At 39.2% G+C, this 18,984-nt stretch overlaps 2 protein-coding genes across 2 annotated transcripts in view; both read right to left on the reverse strand.

The window, feature by feature from the left end:
• Nucleotides 1–5,430: 5,430 nt before the first annotated feature.
• On the reverse strand, nt 5,431–8,957 carry LOC128378641 (membrane primary amine oxidase-like). The gene is made up of 5 exons (XM_053338207.1): nt 7,385–8,957; nt 7,148–7,266; nt 6,156–6,322; nt 5,809–5,941; nt 5,431–5,700 (listed from the first exon to the last, which is right to left on the reverse strand). The coding sequence occupies exons 1-5, from the start codon at nt 8,955–8,957 to the stop codon at nt 5,431–5,433; spliced, it is 2,262 nt and encodes a 753-aa protein (XP_053194182.1).
• Nucleotides 8,958–11,747: 2,790 nt separating this feature from the next.
• LOC128378537 (proteasome activator complex subunit 3-like) overlaps nt 11,748–18,984 on the reverse strand; it is a 34,577-nt gene continuing 27,340 nt past the window's right edge. The window contains exons 8-10 of the mRNA XM_053338100.1: nt 16,513–16,635; nt 16,216–16,302; nt 11,748–12,417 (exon numbers count right to left, since the gene is read on the reverse strand). Coding sequence (XP_053194075.1) covers nt 12,337–12,417; nt 16,216–16,302; nt 16,513–16,635 — 291 coding nt within the window. The 3' untranslated portion in view covers nt 11,748–12,336. The remainder of the gene's footprint in view (nt 12,418–16,215; nt 16,303–16,512; nt 16,636–18,984) is intronic.

Below are 18,984 nucleotides of genomic sequence, written 5' to 3' on the forward strand. Positions count from 1 at the left end.
AGCAGGCTCAGGTCTCACATTAACATCGCCTACCTCCCGGTTATAACAATAGCCTAGTAATGATAATAGGCCTATGATGATAATAATAATAATAATAATAATAAATAATAATAATAGTAATACTACTACTACTACTAATAATGATAATAATAACAGCAAAGCATGTAACTATAAATATATAGCTAGCCTAGTAATGATAATAGGGATATCACTACTCATAATAATAATAATAATAATAATAATAATAATGCCTGCAAGCTCACATTAGAAGTCTGGTGCTACTGCCAGTTATAACAATAGCCTAGTAATGATGATAGGCCTACCTGATGATTGTAATAATAATAATAATAATAATAATAATAATAATAATAATAATAATAATAATAGTGTGGGCCTAAAAATAACAAATCTATTATTTTATATATCTATCTATCTATCTATCTATCTATGCAAGGTGGTGTAGTGGGGTTGGGGCCGCGAGGGAGGGTGACACCGGGAGGAGGGGGGGCCCCAACTGCAATGAACCAGCTTTGGGGGGGCCCAGCTTGCAAAAGGTCGAGAACCCCTGCTCTAATCCCTAAAAGAAGATGATAAAATAAACTACTCATTTGCTCTAGTTTTCATAAATCATTGACTGCTATCTTCAGGGCTGTCATAAAGAAGACCCAATATATGCATCTTTGTAACCTCCTTTTTACCTCGCAAAATAATTGTCAGATGTCTTCATCTGACTCTCTTAAGGCGTCGTCAGACTTCCACAACTTCAAGAAACACTTGGACCGACCCACAAAGCAGCTCTTGTCATCAGGTTTTAAATTCTGTGCCTAAATGAGGAACATCCTTGAGTCATACATACTTTTATAAGTTACAGTGACAACCATGAATGATGCACTGCCATTTAAAGTTTGAGTGGTACACACATGTGCTATGTGTGTACTTTGCCTTTGGGAAGCTCTCTATAGCTTTCTTATACACACACTATGGACTGGTTGTACAGCAGATATCTTGACGGCCCAGTTCCATTAAGTATCCCAGTAACAGTAACAGTGAACCAGCATGCACAATAGCAGACCTCCCTTAAGTGGAATTCTCAATCATTAATAACACGAGTTTCCTGCTATGACATGTCCAAGTGTTTGCTGTACAGTCCATCCAGTGAGTATTTATCTATGAATGGTAACTTCATGAAGTACTTTATAGTGTTATACATTTAATTTTAATTAAGTGGGCATTTCCTCCATCAATCTACACTTAATAAGCCAGATTTGCAGAGTGAAAACACTTTTTCCCCCCTTCATACATTGAAGATTGATGGGAATCATTTCCAATTTTATCGATTTAAATGATATTCATAACACTGTTAAGTGGGAAAAGAATAAAAGGGTCTGAATACTTTCTGAAGCGACTGTAGATAGATTTTACTTTATGTGGCCAGCTTTTGAGATATTCAAAATATACGTTTCTTTAACCAGAGGTGTGCTGATGTGGAGCCATGTGTCAGAGGGATGACGGTTGGCCTTCTGGAGCCTCTGGATGAACATACAAACCCTGGAACAATTGAAGTGGCTGTCATGTCATTAATTTGTGTGGTGAAAACTGTGTAGTATTATGTTAGACTGACTTGTTACTAATGTTCCAGCCTGGATGAAAGTTGGGCCAACTTGCTCAGAGCCTACTTACATTTTTGAAATAGCCAAGTTAACTGTGTGCACGTTGTGTCAACTGAATGGCAATGTGAAATTTTAAACTTGGAAAGTAACTGTTTAAAAGCTGAATTAACTCAAACAATCTGCAAAACTTACAACAAAACTTTAAGTCGTTCCACCTTTGACAGTGCAAGTGTACTGTTAAGTTTATTAGTTTTTTACTGCAGCTGCATGTGAACTAATTGTCTTTTTCCAACCTGTAAGAGAAAGTAAGAGAGTTTATGGACCAATAAATGTATTCAGTAAATTCTTATCAGTGATCAGAGGGTTAGGGTAAGGTTAGCACAGGACAGTAGGTCGTGGGTGTGCAGCTGTGTCAGTGTTTCCAGCTTCTACTTTGGTTCATGGATCGGAAGGTGGGGTGATTACCAACTTCACTCTGTGCCAATCTCACTCTCTGAGCCAGTCATACCGAAACATGAACAGTGTTTAACCCATGGAAAAAGGCTTTTTCAATGCAGATTCAAACTCATCATAGTGTTTCATTAAAATTGTTTAGAGACATTTTGAGCATTATTCAGTTGTTGCTGCATACATATTAAGTTTGACAGAGTCATCAGCTTAGCAGCAAAGTGATGTATTTCTGAGAGATTTATTCTCAGGCAAGCTTTATTTATACAGCATATCAGACATTAGAAAAAAAGAGAACACACAAATATAGAGAAGAGAAGAGAAAGAAATAAAATAAGGTTAATAGGATTAATAACAACAATGATGGTGATGATGACAATTCTAACAGCAATAGGAACTGTAATAATGACAGTAGCCATTCACTAAAAAACATACAGGAAGACTTGCATTTACATTATTCAGATTACAAAAGATATATTTCATATTAATGAAAGGCAACAAAGGAAATAAATGTTTTAAGACACTTTTAAAAACACTACTTTTTCCTTCCACCTTATATCTTATACTTTACATATTTTATGTGTTTATGTATTTTAAGAATGATTTTATGGATTTTATGGATTCTATAGATCTTGTGTACTTTCTGTCTGCTGTATGTCTGTTATTGGTGAGCCAAAGACAATTTTCCACCATGGTGGACAACAAAGTTCTATTCTATTCTATTCTACAATGAAGGTTTCAGTAGTTAGTTTCTATTTGATGTGTAAAGTTCATATCAAGTCAGCTTTTTGCCAATTATTGGAATTCCTGGAAGGACAAAAAACAAAAAACAAGTCCATTTTCATGTCCCATTGAATTTGCAATCCCTTACACTGAATGTGTGTGATTTGTGTAGATTATGTGTGTGTGTGTGTGTGTGTGTGTGTGTGTGTGTGTGTGTGTGTGCCTGTGTACGTGAGTGGCTGCAAACACGTTCCAAACTACTGAAGGCATTTATAGCATGAAAACACACAACAGTAGCAGCACACTGAGTGTTAACATTTCCTTTCCTGGCCATTTTCCTGTTATACACAATGGGCAACCGAGATTGTAAGACATGTACAGTAGTATAAAAATGCCTTGAGTGGTCGAAAGACTAGAAAAGCTCTATATAAGTACAGTCCATTTACCATTATTGAACAAGACCACAGCAACAAGATCATGGATAGGAAATAGTTCAATTGAGAATAATGAAGGAGAGCTGAGATGTTCAATGATGGACGGGTCAGGGGACCGGAGGAAGATATGTGGGGGTGAGGGTTGAGGAACATGAGATGGGGGGGTTGGAGGAAGAGGGAATGAAGGGATAAAGGTGAGGTGGTAGGTAGTTTGTTAATATGACCATAGCGACTGATGGTGGGGAGGCAGGAGAGAACTAGGGGGAATCGAGACTCTGAATGGGGGAGCTGTTTCATTGGATCATCAGTTGGACAGAGCCCCCTCTTCCTGTGTTTGACTCCTCAACATCATAGACAATTCTTCCTGTAGTGAGCAGCAGGTGTTATAATAATATCTATCTTAACTTTCCATTACACAACTTACAGCGCACAGTTTAGCCATTAGTGAAGCAATATGTTTCATATCTGTGACAGTGTTGTAATAAACAGGTTTTATCTATTTTTGGCAACACATGGAAGTAGCTTCACATCCTTGTGATTACATTACGCATATACTGTATGTTAATAATCCACTATAATTTTGTCATGCTGTTTTTACATCATGTATTTCTGTAATTTGGCCTTATTTGTCTATTCTGTACACACCACATCTATTGCATACCAGTCTGTCCTGGGATGCTTCATCTGTTGCTCTTCTTAAACTTTCTTCCATTTTTCCCCTGTTATAGGGTTTTTAGGTTAGTTAGCACCGACGACACCGTCACACTATGTTACCTCCATCTTTATATACAGCCTGTGTATTCAATAGTGTTTGGAGTCTATGGTTCTAGTGTCTAATAAGCGGCAACACAGATATATATAAGGGCATATCAATATGCGGGAGACTCCAGGAACTGTCTGAGTAAGGAAGAGGAAGGAAATTGAACACAATGGTCAGCCTGTGGAAAGTTTTTCAGTGTTCACATTCACAAGCTTGAGGGAAACTAGCCTGTTATCTCAAAACAGTTTGTTATGTTGTGTTTAATTTTGGGTGATGTTTCCTAATCTTTATATGAAACTGTCTAACATTAGGACTTCAAGTTAGAAAGAGGCAGTTGTGTAAAGGAATTGACTTTTATAGCAAATGTTACACAGTTTCATTGGAAAAAAGGTTTTGCTTTTTTAGGAAGTTCTCCAAAAGAATCTAAGCAGCATTGTGAATTCTGCTGCTCAACAAAACTCATCCATGAACATTTAATTTTAAAGAGACCCAACATTCCCCACTTGGCAACAGTGGCAAGAAAAAACTCCCTTTTAACAGGAAGGAACTTAAGGCAGAACCAGGCTTCATAGTGGGGACCTGCCTTGACCAGTCGGGAGAGAGAGGAGAGAGGAGAGAGAGGAAGGATAGAGAGAAGCACATTGTAAATAAACATGAGTGTTTAATCAGAGATAGTGTGAAGTCTGCAGGTTTTAATGTTCACACTATGGATAAGAGGGGACGCTGGCTCCACCTGAACTAACACAATGCTCTATTTGCCATTTTCTCACCAATCTTTATGAATGTCTGCTACGTCTGTCAGGCCACCTTTGAATTCTTGAATGTGTTTAATTTGTCAGTGAGATCACCAGCCAATCCGACAAACTAGCCTATCTTTATTTCAAGTCTGACCTATTTGCTCTATTAGTCAAAAGAAACACTGATAAATTATGTTTAGAAATGGAAATCTACTAGTGTGCTATCACCCTCTTAATTAGACTAAAACCACATCATCACTCTCATAGTGTTATTCTGCCAGTTCACTCTGATAAGTAACCATATCAGAACCTGTCACTTCTTGTTGCTCAATATAGTGCAAGTCATGGCTAAAGACAGTCCTGGACTACAGATCTTTTTATCAAATGAATTCTTATTGTAATATTTAAATACAAGCAATAGAAATAAACAAGCTAAAAATCACAGTCAAAGTCCTCGTGGTGAACCTTTATTTATTAAAGTAAGAACATTCACACTCACACAGTTACACACATTTACAACTGGAAGCAGGCCCGTACAACAACAGTCTGATTTGCAAGCCACAGAGTAGCTCCACTGGAGGGGTAGGGGTTAAGGGCACTTCAATGGTGGTTATGAGGGAAGGGCAAGCACTGCTTTTTTTCAATTTCACTAAGCTTTTATCCTGCTCGTCTGGGGATTGAACTGACAACCTTCCAGTCACAAACTCGCCTTTCTAACCCTAACCATACTGAAAGCCTTGGTAGGTGAAGGGTTCCAGTTCAGGGCTGCAGGTCTCATGATCAAGGCAGGCCATCCTGTTGTAGTCACAGCTTTGCTCACTGCCTGGGCCAAAGTACACCCCATCGACAGAGTGGATAGATGGGTCCTCATTAAAGTAGTTGTGGGGTCGCAGCAGGACCCCACCACCATTGCCCACAGTCACTGTGTTAGGGATGTCCTCAGCATGAGGGATGTGGAGGAAGCCTGCAGTCACCCAGGCAACCAGGTCCTGTGAAAAATTAAGAAAAAAAAGGATAAAGACAGAATATAATGGTTAAATTGTATTTCATTTGTACTTTTTAGGAATTTTTCAAACCAAACTCTCCCATATACTCACCTCATTTTCAATACTTTCATTGTCCTCAATGAACTTGCTAAAGTCTACAGCTGGATTCCAGATTTCATGCTGATTGTACAGACTGCCGCAGCTCTCCTCCAAGTCCTTCTGCTTGGTAATAGCAACTTTATACCTGCAGGATTGAGATTAAGTGAGATTACATGCAGAGAAAAGGACTAAGCAATGTTGATGAGATGCTGTTAACACACTAAGGCCACTGTAAACAGTGGTATGCATGAAGTTGAATGCATTAATGAGTTGTTGATGAAACTCCTCCAGTTTGAGATTAATTGTCAAGCTGCTGCTTTCTGGTCTTTCATCCCTTCACAGGGAGCATGGTTTATCACCTGGCCCAGGACATGGCCCTCTCTTCAGCCTGGTTCTCTGGAAGGTGATCCCCATTGAAGCTGTACACCTGCAGCCTGTAGGAGCGCTGCTGGCCCCAACTGTTAGTCTGGTTACTGGCAATGTGGAGATATCGAGGAGTCTTGACATCATGACGCAGAGCTGCCTCCTGTGTGAAGATAAATTGGGAGAATGATCATATGAGTGACAAATTACAGTCTTATATCTTACCATAACTTGTGGGAGGTTGACTATAGTTAAAGCTGCAGTTGGTAACTTTGAGGAGAGAGAGGACTTAGCATCAAATTTTTAAGAAGTACAACTTTCAGATCCCTCCCCCACCCTCTCCGCTGCACTTCTGCCCTGCCTCCAAAGTCCCTCCCCCAGAGGAGGCTGAGGTGCGTGCGACGGCACACAACCACGTGCATGCGGTGGTTGTTGCTGCACCATTACTTTCTCTACGCCCCTGAAGCCGCTCTCGGGCATTTGAGTTTGACCGAGCTGAGGGGGAAGGGGGAGGGGGCTGTGTGCGTGAGCAGTGATTGACAGCTGACAGACACTCCATCAGACACAATCCTGGCTCTGATTGGTTCTTCTTGTCCGGTCGCGGTGGATTCTGGCAATTTGCAGTAGGAGCAGTAGGTGGGGCTAAATGAGCCTGTTTTTTTTTTTGTTTTTTTTTTACAGATTACTAGTTTCATGTAATGCTGTCATGTAGACTTACCAACTGCAGCTTTAATCCCCCCTGATTAACTGCTTTTAAGTTAGGTTTAACAGTGATCTTCTCTAAATATTAGATAGAGTTTTGTGTGTTTTAATGAAAATGCATCTAACTTAACTGATTGGAGCAGTCTCATTAAAAATAATGCAAATTAAATGGTGGGAAGGATATCTAGCTGTTTCAATTTTACTTACATTACAACATTTGCTTCCTGTCCAGACTAAAACACTGGACTGGAGCTATGTTTATGTAGCAATAAATGCAACACTGCACCTGTTCTGTTCGAAGTTGTTTCTCCACTATCTTAGGGATCATGGCATAGTGTTCCGGCATCCAGGGCAGCGACACATTCACAAACTCCATGTCTTTGGTCTGGAACACGTTCTTCAATCCTGGAAGGAGGACATTCTTTCACTTTTCTGCAATTTTCTGCAATTCTGAGTAATTGTAGTGCCTGTCTAATATATATCTATATCTACACACATACACACACACGCAACTCAGACTCACCTAAAACATCAACATCCACTTTGAAGTTGATAAAATGGGTGTGGACATTTCCTGTGACATTTTCTGCCACTTGGTGACCGAATGGATAACTGCCTTTTACCATGAAGGAAGAGGCAATGTAGCCGGTGGCTCTCACTTTGGCCTCCACTGAGCCGCTCTGATAGAAGATGAAATCCCACACGTAGTCATAATTTCCTATAGCTGTGATTGTTCTAAACACTAAGGCACTGTTTGCTAGTCCTCCATAACTGCTGTAGGATATTTCTGAGAAGTGCCTCCTTAGAGGTTGGCCCATATCATGCTCAAAGATGCAAATTGAGTTTCTGAGTGTCCGTGGAACACCAGTATCCATAAAGTGTAAAGTGTCTATGTAGGTGGCTGAATAAGGACAGTCAACTCCCCGGACCAACTCATAGGCACACCGACCAATTCCCAAGCTGCCATCGAGGAACTTGGTGAGCATAAGATTTGGGGTGAAAGACGCATAGACTGACATGGCTTCTTGAACACTTAGCTCATAGATGATCCTCTCCCCTTTAAAGCGGATGTCAAAAGCTCTCATGCCTCTTAGTTGACTCAGTCCAAAGGCAAAGCTCCAATCGAGGTAGACGACGTGGTTGTTCATAACACTAAATCGCTTGCCTTGTACGTAAAACTGCTGAGGTCCAATACCTGTGGGTTTCTGCTTAGGTTTGAGTGATGCATAGTTTGGCAGAGGTTTGTAGGTAACTTTACTCACATTTCCTGCTTCATAGCTGTCCTTCAGTTCTTGTATGCTGTTCAAGTACTGGCCGTTATAAAGCACTTTCATCACACGCCAAAAACTAGCATTAGTGCTTTGGTGGTCAATTAAGATTTCAAAGCCCACTGGGTGGATGTAGAAGCCCTCCTTCTTTCGACAAAATGCCAACCACGACTGTCTGTCCCCTGACTTAACACCCTTAGGCATGGTATCATAGTAAACTGGTTCTGCTGAGTGATCTATACCAAAACTGTCTTTCAGCAGTGTGCTAACTGGTTTAAGCACATCATGCAGGAACTTTTCTATAAGAAGGTACTCCCCAAAATATACAGGACGTGCAGTCAAAGGGATGTCCATTTTATACCTCTCAAAGGTAACATCACGGTGGTAGGTTGGGTTGGGGAGAGGACCCACGACATATTCCTTTATGTTGTTCTCAGTGCCGTGAAAAACAACAACTGTCGCCTCTCTTGCTGGTTTCGGCCCGTTGGTATCAAGATAGTGCAAAATATCTTTTTTCTTCGGCAGGGAGAGCTCGATCGAATACAGGTAGTTAGCTGAAGGAGGTGATTGCGGGTGTAATTTGATGTTCATCCCCGGGATCTTCTTCATGTAGTCACGTACCTTATAAAACTCAGTCGCCGAGAGATCAGCAAAGACATCACTGCGTTCATTGTGCACTGCAGATTGGAATGAATTTACCTGTTGAGCAGGGCACTTCGGAGTGTCCTGGGTCTTCAGCCATATCAGGACACAGTTGCCTATCAATGAGGCAACAACTGTAAGAACCAGAAGGCATTTGAGGACAGTGCAAACAGTTTTAGATACCATTTCTCCATCGATGTGCCACTGGTATAGCTGAGGAGAAGATAGGGTGGCAGTTTAAGAAACCTCTATAAAGGGGAGAGGCCACTGACATCAAAGACTGCTTTTACAACCTAAATTGCAGCACTTTGAAGTGTCTTAGGAGTTGAGCCATCTCAAGACAGTTACTTATCAGTTGCTTATCAATGAGGCAGCAACTGTAAGAACCAGCGTGCATTTGAGGGCAGCGCTAATAGCTTTATAGACAATTTCTCCAGAGATGTGCAACAGCTACGATTGAGAAGATATTTAAGTAATTAAACTGTGTGCCTTTCAAAAAACTTGACATTTGCTTTTAAAAGGAACTATACACTGCTGTATCTCCTCAGAGATGCTTTTAGGGCCTAAGATGAGAACTTTTTGTTAGTTAGTTAAGTTGGAGGAAGTTATTTGACATCCAGTCCTTGATAGCTGTTAGGGAGCCTTGCAAGGTGGAGCGGGATAAGAAATCCACGTACATCAAGAAACCAAGGGGGTGCATGTAATGAATAGGACCTCGGATTGAACCCTGGGGTACACCACATCAGCCGAGCAGATGAGGAGACAGTGATCAATTGCCACAGAATAACTCCTTTCAGAGAAAATAGAAGGGAAACCAGTTATGGGCAGTCATGGTTAAAGGTGATCATCATGCTTACACGCTTTACAAAAGACATCAACCACAATACATATTTTATGCTTAACACTGGCATATTAACATCGTCATTAGCAGCATTCAGCTCTTGGATTTACAACTGGGGTCAGGGCAATGCTAGCTCTGCAACTGTTGTGACATAATGCTGTGATAAAGATTAATTAAACTGATGTATGATCATTAACTTTAACAGTAGCGTGGGTCCAAATCATAAAATGGCATAAAAAAGTTCAAAAGGGTAATGGGCTTTCACTGAACCATGAAAGCCCATTGGACAGTGCAACAATATTGTCAACTGTGACGTCATCACAATTACTGCTGGATTGATACATACTATTTAACCAATACAGCATTAAAATACAAAAGGTAATTTAGAAGGATCATTTGTTTCTAAAAATACAAGTCCCTAGATTATTGTAGAATTAATAGTTTTATTATGTAAAATAATGATTCTCATAAAGAAAGGTTTAATAACTTCCTACTAAACAACACTGGATTACAAACAGGGTCCCAAACTCCCCAGGACTGTATGGCAATACATTTGTGGTCATTTGTTTTTTCCAAATTTGTTTGGTAATAATACAAAGCACAATATAAATCAAATGGCAAAGGAGCACCATGTTTTCACCTGATCTTGAGAAAGGTCTCAAATTATAATACCTTATTAACTCTATTTTTGTCACATCATACATACTGTATATTCCTCACAACATTTAGTGTAGTCAAATTGTCAGGGTCAAGAAGTTGGAAAAGTGTCCTTACAGGATGTTAATCTAGTACTGTCCTTTATAGACTTTATAAAAAATGTATTTAAATTGTGTTCAGATTGACATTGACAGGTTTATCATTGCACAAGCTCAAGAACAGAGAAACTACAGAGGTTTCATGGACCATAAAGTAGTAAAAGAGTATGCTGATTTCTAAGCAGATTTATGGATGTTGATCCAAAATGGATATCACATACCGACTCACTGGAAATAATTAATTCCAGTAAGAACGGTCGGTTATGATGAGTTGATTGAGATAACACGTGTCAACTGGCTCTTAATATTGAGACAAATAAAAGAATATTACAACGTAAATCTATCAGTGACTGAAAATCAGCTGTTGGGTAAAGAGACAAGATCAGTAACAAGTGTAAAAAACTATTCTCACATGTTGGAAACTGTCATACACACATGCATTAAGACAGTCGAGTTTTATTTAAAATGCAGTTCAGACAAATGAAAATATTGCAAAAAAAAAAATACTTTGTATGTACATGAAACAGGCTCTGTGTTAAAGCACGTCACTCACATTGGGGCAATGGAGGCGTCACAGTCGAAATTTACCTGCACACTGAGGCACAAAGTGTATAAGCATTCCAATTTAAATAATGTTGGTTGAAATTAGTTCCAACTTCATTTTGTTTTAAGTGATATACATACACAATTTTTGTTTGTTTAGCACTTCATTAGCTTTAAAAACGTCAAAATAAAACGGCTGTGTGAACCCTATGAAAACATATGTGTGTATATTTAAGAAAAAAAAATCTGATTACATGATTATAACAATCCTACGTTTTGTTTTGAGCTCCAGTTCAAGCCTGCTTGATCACTAGAGACGGACATCCAGCAAGTCTTATATTAGTCCAAACCCTCTGTGAAACTGTCTATACTGACAGACAGCAGTGTGGCACAGTGTTTCCAGCAGCAGAGTCTCACAGTCAACCTCTCAGGGCTTGAGTTTCATCGTGCACTGCGTTCCACCTGCACAAGATGTTCTGCACCACACCTCCCTGGAGAAGGAGGGCAGGTAAAAAAAAAAGGTAAAACTATATCTCCGATTGTCAGGAAAGATGCTGCGAGCACAAGACAAACAAAAAGAGAGAAGAAAACATGAGATTTCGAGAATAATCCGTGACAAATTAAGGTGTTTCTTGACAAACTGTACAGTTGTATCTGTAAATCAGCAACACTGCAACTGTTTTCTGAGGAAGGCTATCACTCCAATGAGGGGAGGATGAGTTGCATTTAGAAAAAAATCCCTTTTTTTCCTCTACATCTGTGGTGTGGCCTCCTGCTGTAAGGGCCAAAAAACAACCAAAGGCACATTCCCTGGGGAGGAGGAGGATGGGGGGGGGCAGCAGAGGGACAGATGGTAAAATGTGTGGGGTCACAGCATCCAGAAGATCAAGACTTCTGATAAAGCATCCGGGAGACAGGAAAAGAAAGCAGCGGGAGACTCCTGAGCTTCTGTCCCAGCAGAGTGGCAGATGTGAGACTGAAGATGAAGTCGCTTTTTTCTTTTTACTCCACATACTGATGAGAAAAGAGTCTGAGGTCAGATCCCAGAGCACTGCAGAGCCAGAACTGAGAGTTTACGTGTCAGGGACTATGTCTGCAGAGGAAGGCCAACAACAAGAAATGGAGGAGCATCCCAACCACAGCTGGTTTAGATGCTGAAGTGTGTGTGTGTGTGTGTGTGTGTGTGTGTGTGTGTGTGTGTGTGTGTGTGTGTGTGTGTGTACTTAATGTTTGTATTGTTTGCTCTAGCCCAGTTCAGATCATTCATGTCAATACTTAATGTGAACAGAGTCAGTATATTTTTAACTATTTGATATTTTGTGTTTGAATGTGTATATGTGTGTGTGTGTGTGTGTGTGTGTGTGTGTGTGTGTGTGTGTGTGTGTGTGTGTGTGTGTGTGTGTGTGTGTGTGTGTGTGTGTGTGGGTTAATAAAGAGCTTCAGAGTTGAAGCTTCTTGGTTTCTTAATCTTCTCAATGTTCTTCAGGATCATATCATGAAGAGTCACCTGAAAGCAATAGAGATGTTATGATTAGAACGGTGCTGATTAAAAAAACATGTGTTGAGGTGGCAGGGTTAGGGTTACCCACCCCACCCATACCTACATCTTCAGCAGTAACTACTACAGATGTGATATTTAAGATTAAGCAAGAATTCAACGACTGCTGACCTTTTGTGTGTGTCTGAAGTTGGAAGTACAAAGTGACCGTGGCGTAAACTCTAAATATGAAATCATCGACAATTAGACACCAGCGGTTGGGAGGAGCACATTTCAACAGGACACCAGTGATCCATGAACGAAGCTGTGGTTTCTGTACATGACTGACACTTCCATTCTGACCTTTAGCCAACATGAGGAGGACGAGTAAAACATGTTCTTATGTTCCGAAGTGTTAGTTAGACATTTAGTATCTACATTAGAAAACGTGTTGGATTCAGTCTTAAAGGCAATGCTATATAATCAGGTTTGGGAAGGTTACTTTGGAAATGTAATAGTTTACAGATTATTAGTTATCTTATTTAAAATGTAATAAGTAATGTAACTATTTCAATGACTTCATCAACTTTTCTAATGTTCTAACCAATGTTTTCAGCTGTTAGGGTAAGTGTTCCCATTAAAGTCCGTGTAAAGTAAGAATAAATATGTGTTCTGAGGTTGACATACCACAGAAAAGTGTGTTGTTAACCAACCTACCAAATTTAAATGATTAAAAAAAAAATCGGCAAATATATGAAATTAGGCTTCAAAGTTGTGTAAAAATCTGCCATTTTCTCTGCTACCAAACGCTGTGGGAGTTGCCCACTGAGTTCACTGAAACCCCGCCCCCTACCAAGTGTCACCTGTCAATCAAAGTCACCACCTCTACCAGAAACATGGACGCTACGTCTGAGAGCTTTCTGCTGCTAACTCAGCTGCTAGCTCAGCGGCTATCTCGGCTGCTAGCTTGGAGGCTAATTCAGCAGCTAGCTCAGCTAACTGGCTAACTGTAGACTGTAGTAGTAGTAGTAGTGTGTGCTGAATGTATTTGTACCTCTACAGCAGCAGGGACGGGTTTATGCTAATCACCGATTTTCAGACCCGCCCACGAAATCCTGAACACAGAAATCTTGAAAAACAGTTTGTGAAGCCTAGCCCCACAATTCAAATGTAAATGGTTTTTTTTTATGACCATTTATGACCTATTTAATGTGTTTAGAAGAAAATGTCACTTTACACGGCCTTTAAGCACCAAAATCTAAGTTCAGCTGTTTTTCATGGATACTGACATGATTTCTTATAAAGCAACATTTACCTCTCAATTGAAAATATATTCATTAGTTCATGTAGATTTTGGAATATAAAATAAAGATATTTGATGAATAAAGTGGGTTTAATTGGTGCTGTGACTCCATTTAAGCCCATGTGTGCTCCAAATAAGCCCACATCATGATTTATTTACTAAATATAAAAACATTGATTTTAAAGAATTAAAAACAGCAAAATGTGTATTCAGTAACATGTTGAATATTAAAAAATGAGGAAAATCTTAAAAGGTCTGACTTCAGATGTAACCTATATTTACACAAGAGGGGGTATCAGTTATAACTTAGAGGAACCACTACACATCTGAATTTACCATTTAGAGTTAAAAGGTCTGTGAGGCTATTTCATTATTGTTCTGCACTCTGATTGGCCTGCTCGATAGGACCCATGTGTCAACAGAAAGCAGGAAGAGGCTGAATTAGAAGCCAACAGTTAAGTTTGGAAAACTTGGAAAGCTGAGTGAATAACAAGCTACAGAGACAGAGAAGGCAGGAAATACCTACAGAGAGTTTAAACTGGAATTAGAGAATATTTCAGATATTTCTTTTCTCCCCCTGCTCTCTCTCTCTCTCTCTCATTTTCACTTGGTTCTGGTTCCTCTTGGTGAGGCATGCAAGCAAGTAAATCTATCACGTAATAATCGTATAATAGTTATAAATATATGTGTAGTTACAACTAGGTCAATTCAAATGATTACAAAGTTGATTTCATAATAACCCAACGAGCCCATATTGTGTCATTGTTATAGCAGGCAGATGTAGAGTTAGCTCCATTCTGTTTTCAGAGATCTGAACAATATGAAACCACCATAAGCAAAAGAGGAATGCAATCCAATTATTCACGGGCTGAACTGAAGAATTTATATCCATAACTATATGAAATATATGTGCAGCAAATATAACTTTGCCAACCATGTGTTGATGTACTGACCTGTGCTATTTAAAGTATCAGATTATATGAACTAAATATTTTCTCTTTTTCCAACATAATAAAGCATCAGATGTGTTAAGAAAGTGCACGTTACTGTACTAGCACAGAGCGTTTTCATGTATGATGTTCAGATGCTAAGGCCAAAGTCCTTGCAGACACATGCACACACGCACATGTGCACTCACAATTGCTCTCATTTTTCTGTTTTTATTATTTTTTATTAGGGATGGGCAATTATGGCAAAAATCAAAATCACGATTAATTGAACTTTTAACCTCGATTACGATTATTGAACGATTATCTCCACCCTTGATGAACAGTTATGTATTTTCAGTTTCTTTAGTTTAGTATTTTCCACTGCTGCCCTCACACATGAGTATCTTTAGGGAGTGAAAATAAAGATGTTTTAAGGTGTGACGGTGTGGTTAATGTCTAGTTTCCTTGATTAGAACTATGTAAAGATCATGGTTTGGGTTAAAATGATCACTGGAGACAAGTTTTAAATTCATTAAAAGATATGCAACCTTTACTGTCATGGCAACAGTGAACACCACCATTAATTGACATGAGCAAAATTAAGTCCATTAGAGTTTCTAAATGTCGGTTTCCATTGTTTTTTGATTAATTTTCCAGCCCTATTTTTTTATTGTATTCTATGAAGTCATTATTTTCTGTAATATTGTGTAATTTTAAAATGTTTCAGGTGGAGGCTTTGAATAAGCCCATTCAGGTTTTCTGCCTCTACCTGCACTCTATATTATCTGTTATTATCTGTCATTTCTTTGTGTAAATTTCAACTTTTGCAAACTAAACTAACGTAAACTAAACTGCCACAAAAAGCAAATCAGACAGAATATTATGTCATACATTTGTAGATGATTTGATGAAGCTACAGCCTCATATAGGCTGATCAGCATACTGGAGGTTAGTATCAGATGGCTCAGATTGGTGCATTGCTAGTTTTATTTAGTGATATTTCTGTTATATATTATATTAATGCTATCAGTGGACGCACTGAGTGGGACTGCTACTGCCTCCTCTTTGATTTGACATGTTTTCTACTGACTTTAATGGAAGAGAGCTTTGCTGGTCAGATGAAATCACGCTTTTACTATTTGGCACAGCTGACTGATGTTTTTTCAGTCCATCTGACAGGTGTGGTGTTTATAACATTCTTCCTGTGAAAAACTTAATACACCACTTAAATGACCTCATATCTAATCTCTGGATTATTGTATCAATAGTGGAGTGTTGAAGTGAAATCTCAGTATAGAGTTGATGGATTGAGCTCTTCTGTGTGCACAAGCTAAATGGGTTTAGCTAATGGTCACTACGGCTGCAACTGAAGATTTTTATTACTGATTCAACTGTTGATTATGTTTATTTGGTCCAGAAAATGCCAGAAAATGGTGAAAAATATTCCTGTTTTCCAAAGTCCAAGATGACTCATGATGATTCAGATGTTCAGTTTACTGTCACAAAGGACTAAAGAAACCAGAACACATGAAGTTGAGTTCAGGTTCTAAAAGTAAAAAAGACATAAACGGTGTCCTACTTCTATACAACACTCACATATTGATTCCTGAGCTCTGACACAATGATCTTCAGACTGATGTACTCCTTTTCATCAATCTCTGATACCGTCTTCCTGTAGTCCTCCTGCACAGCGGAGAGGGAAGATTGATACGGTTAATCATCAACATAGCCAAGCATGTTTCCTCACAGAAGGAAGACACACACACACACACACACACACACACACACACACACACACACACACACACACACACACACACACACACACACACACACACACACACACACACACACACACACACACACACACACACACACACACACACAACCCACCACGTGAGGGTACTTGATGATTTTAGACACCAGCTTGGCTCTAGTGATGTAATATCTGGATATCTGGTCCAAGTAAGACGCAGCCTCTGACTCCACCGTCCTCAGCTCTGCCACCGTCTCTTCCTGTGGCGACAAACACAAGCATATGCTGTACATCCCAAATAGGCCTTAGGGTTAGGGTTTAGGATTTTGAACTGAAGCACCTGGTGAAGGAGCCACTAGTTATACATTTTTGTTATATATAGTAATAATGCTGCTGTAACTGCTCTTCTATAGTCTTCTTTACATTGATATACTGTTCATATTCTGATTATTCACAGTATCCGCTCATAATTAGCCTCTAATCCAGAGGTAGGCAACCTTTTTGACATTTAATTAACATTTTTCTTGTTAATGTGTGTGCTATAATCAAGTTAAAACCTTAATTTAATTACGACACAAAATACAAAAACATCCTTATAGGCCACATGCAAGAACATTTTAAAGGTATTTTCCCGTTATTCACAACAAGGGCTTAGGAATTATGTATGGATCCCATGTTTAAAACACTGCTTTCAGTAACTCATTTAAAACTTAAAAAATATTGCATTGGGAGGAAATGTCAAAACAGAGACCATAGTGCATCAAACAAAAAATGTTCAAAAAATTATATCAGCATGCTGACATACACATGAAACATTAACATTAACATTAACATTTTGGAAGCTGACTGATGTATTAATTTGTATTTATTTATTTGAATGCAGCATTGCTCCTCTCTCAGCACGGACTGACGTGCTGTTAATGTAGCAGGATGACAGAGGTGATTTCTTTACATAGATCTTTATTATTACTAAGATGCTGGAACTTTTTTAGTGAGTAGATGTTTGTAAGCAGATATGTGCTCATACTTTTACACACAGCGCTTCAACATGTGCTGTGGCTCAGTTTGGTCTGTAAATACTGAAACATCACAGCAACTAGTGTGTGAAATACTTGTGATCAACACACTGAACCAGCACACATCTCTGAACTCTGCTGCTTTGCTTTTGATTTCTACATTTCATTGTGCTTCTCTCCTCTATCCTTCCTTTCTCTCCTCTCAACCCCAACCGGTCGAGGCAGATGTTCTCCCACTCTGAGTCTGGTTCTGAGGTTTCTTCCTGTTAAAAGGGAGTTTGTTCTCGCCACTGTTGCTCATGTGGGAATGTTGGGTCTCTTTAAAGTTAAAACCTGAAGAGTTCGGTTTTGAACCTGCTCTATGTGTAAAGTGCCTTGAGATAACTTTGTTGTGATTTGGCGCTATACAAATAAAGATTGATTGATTGATTGATTTCTACATACTAAACAGTAACAGCTCATCAATAATTAGCTGCAGACACAGCTGTTTACAGGACGCTATCGTTCTCAGTGTGGACGCTCACATCATTATAGTCATTGTTCTCAGTGTGGACGGGTCTCAACACTTGATGTTCAAGCACACAACATTCTGTCCATGAGACTCTTAGCTGACGGTGTTGCCATATCTGAACCAGGGCCCTCAGTGGGAAATGTGTGCAGGACACACACAGCACTGTGGGAAATGTGAGAGGGAGGGCTCGCTGTCAGTCAAACTAAAGAAGAGAGGCCATGTGTAAAGCAGGTGCCATAGTCAACAGGTGATTTTAAATGCTGCTGAGAGGATACTGCTTCTGCTGGTGTGCCAATGACTATGCTGCAGCATGCCAACAGAGGCACATGACCCCTGCTCTAATCGATCTGGTTTTCTTTCATAAATGTTACAAAGAGAAAACATACACAAGCCATCATGATTTCAATGAATCTTAGTAACATTTTTAAATAAATACATGTCAAACTGAACGCAGAACTCTATCTACAGTTTGTACATATAATGTCTATCAGTGTTTCCAGTTTTTATATTCTGGTTTGCTTTGGGGAACATTTCAGGCCAAAAGAAAAGTGTTTAATGTGTTTTTACTGCACTCTCATGTGACAATGTGGCTCAAACTGGCTGACTGTAACTTGTACAGACACAGGATGGAATTTCTGCAGAACATGTCTCATATTAAAAACATAGTACTAATAATAAGCCAGACGCATGGATTTCAGTGTGAAAGCTCAGCAAGTGTTTCATGAGGACGAAGCTGAAATGTGAGATGAGATTGAAAACTGGTGGACGAATGATTCTTACTCTCTCGTGTGCGTAAGGTGATTTTTCTTGCTGTCAGTAAGTACAAAAGAATTGGGATTTTTCTGTAAAGTATCAATCCCATACTTCTGATTTGCTAAATGTCTGCGTGTGTAAAAACATGCAAACTTGACATCACTTGCAAAAAATGTGCAAGTCGATCTACTAACATGGTGAACTGAGGTTTGTTATTTAGCACATGCATTGTGATTTACCAAATTCGAAGGTAATTTTGCTGACAGTAACTGCGCCTATAAATAATAGGTTTGAAGTAGGGATGCTTGATATTGGTTTTTCTGCCGATA

The sequence above is a fragment of the Scomber japonicus genome, chromosome 18 (genome assembly GCF_027409825.1).
Source record: "Scomber japonicus isolate fScoJap1 chromosome 18, fScoJap1.pri, whole genome shotgun sequence".
Classification (NCBI taxonomy): domain Eukaryota; kingdom Metazoa; phylum Chordata; class Actinopteri; order Scombriformes; family Scombridae; genus Scomber; species Scomber japonicus.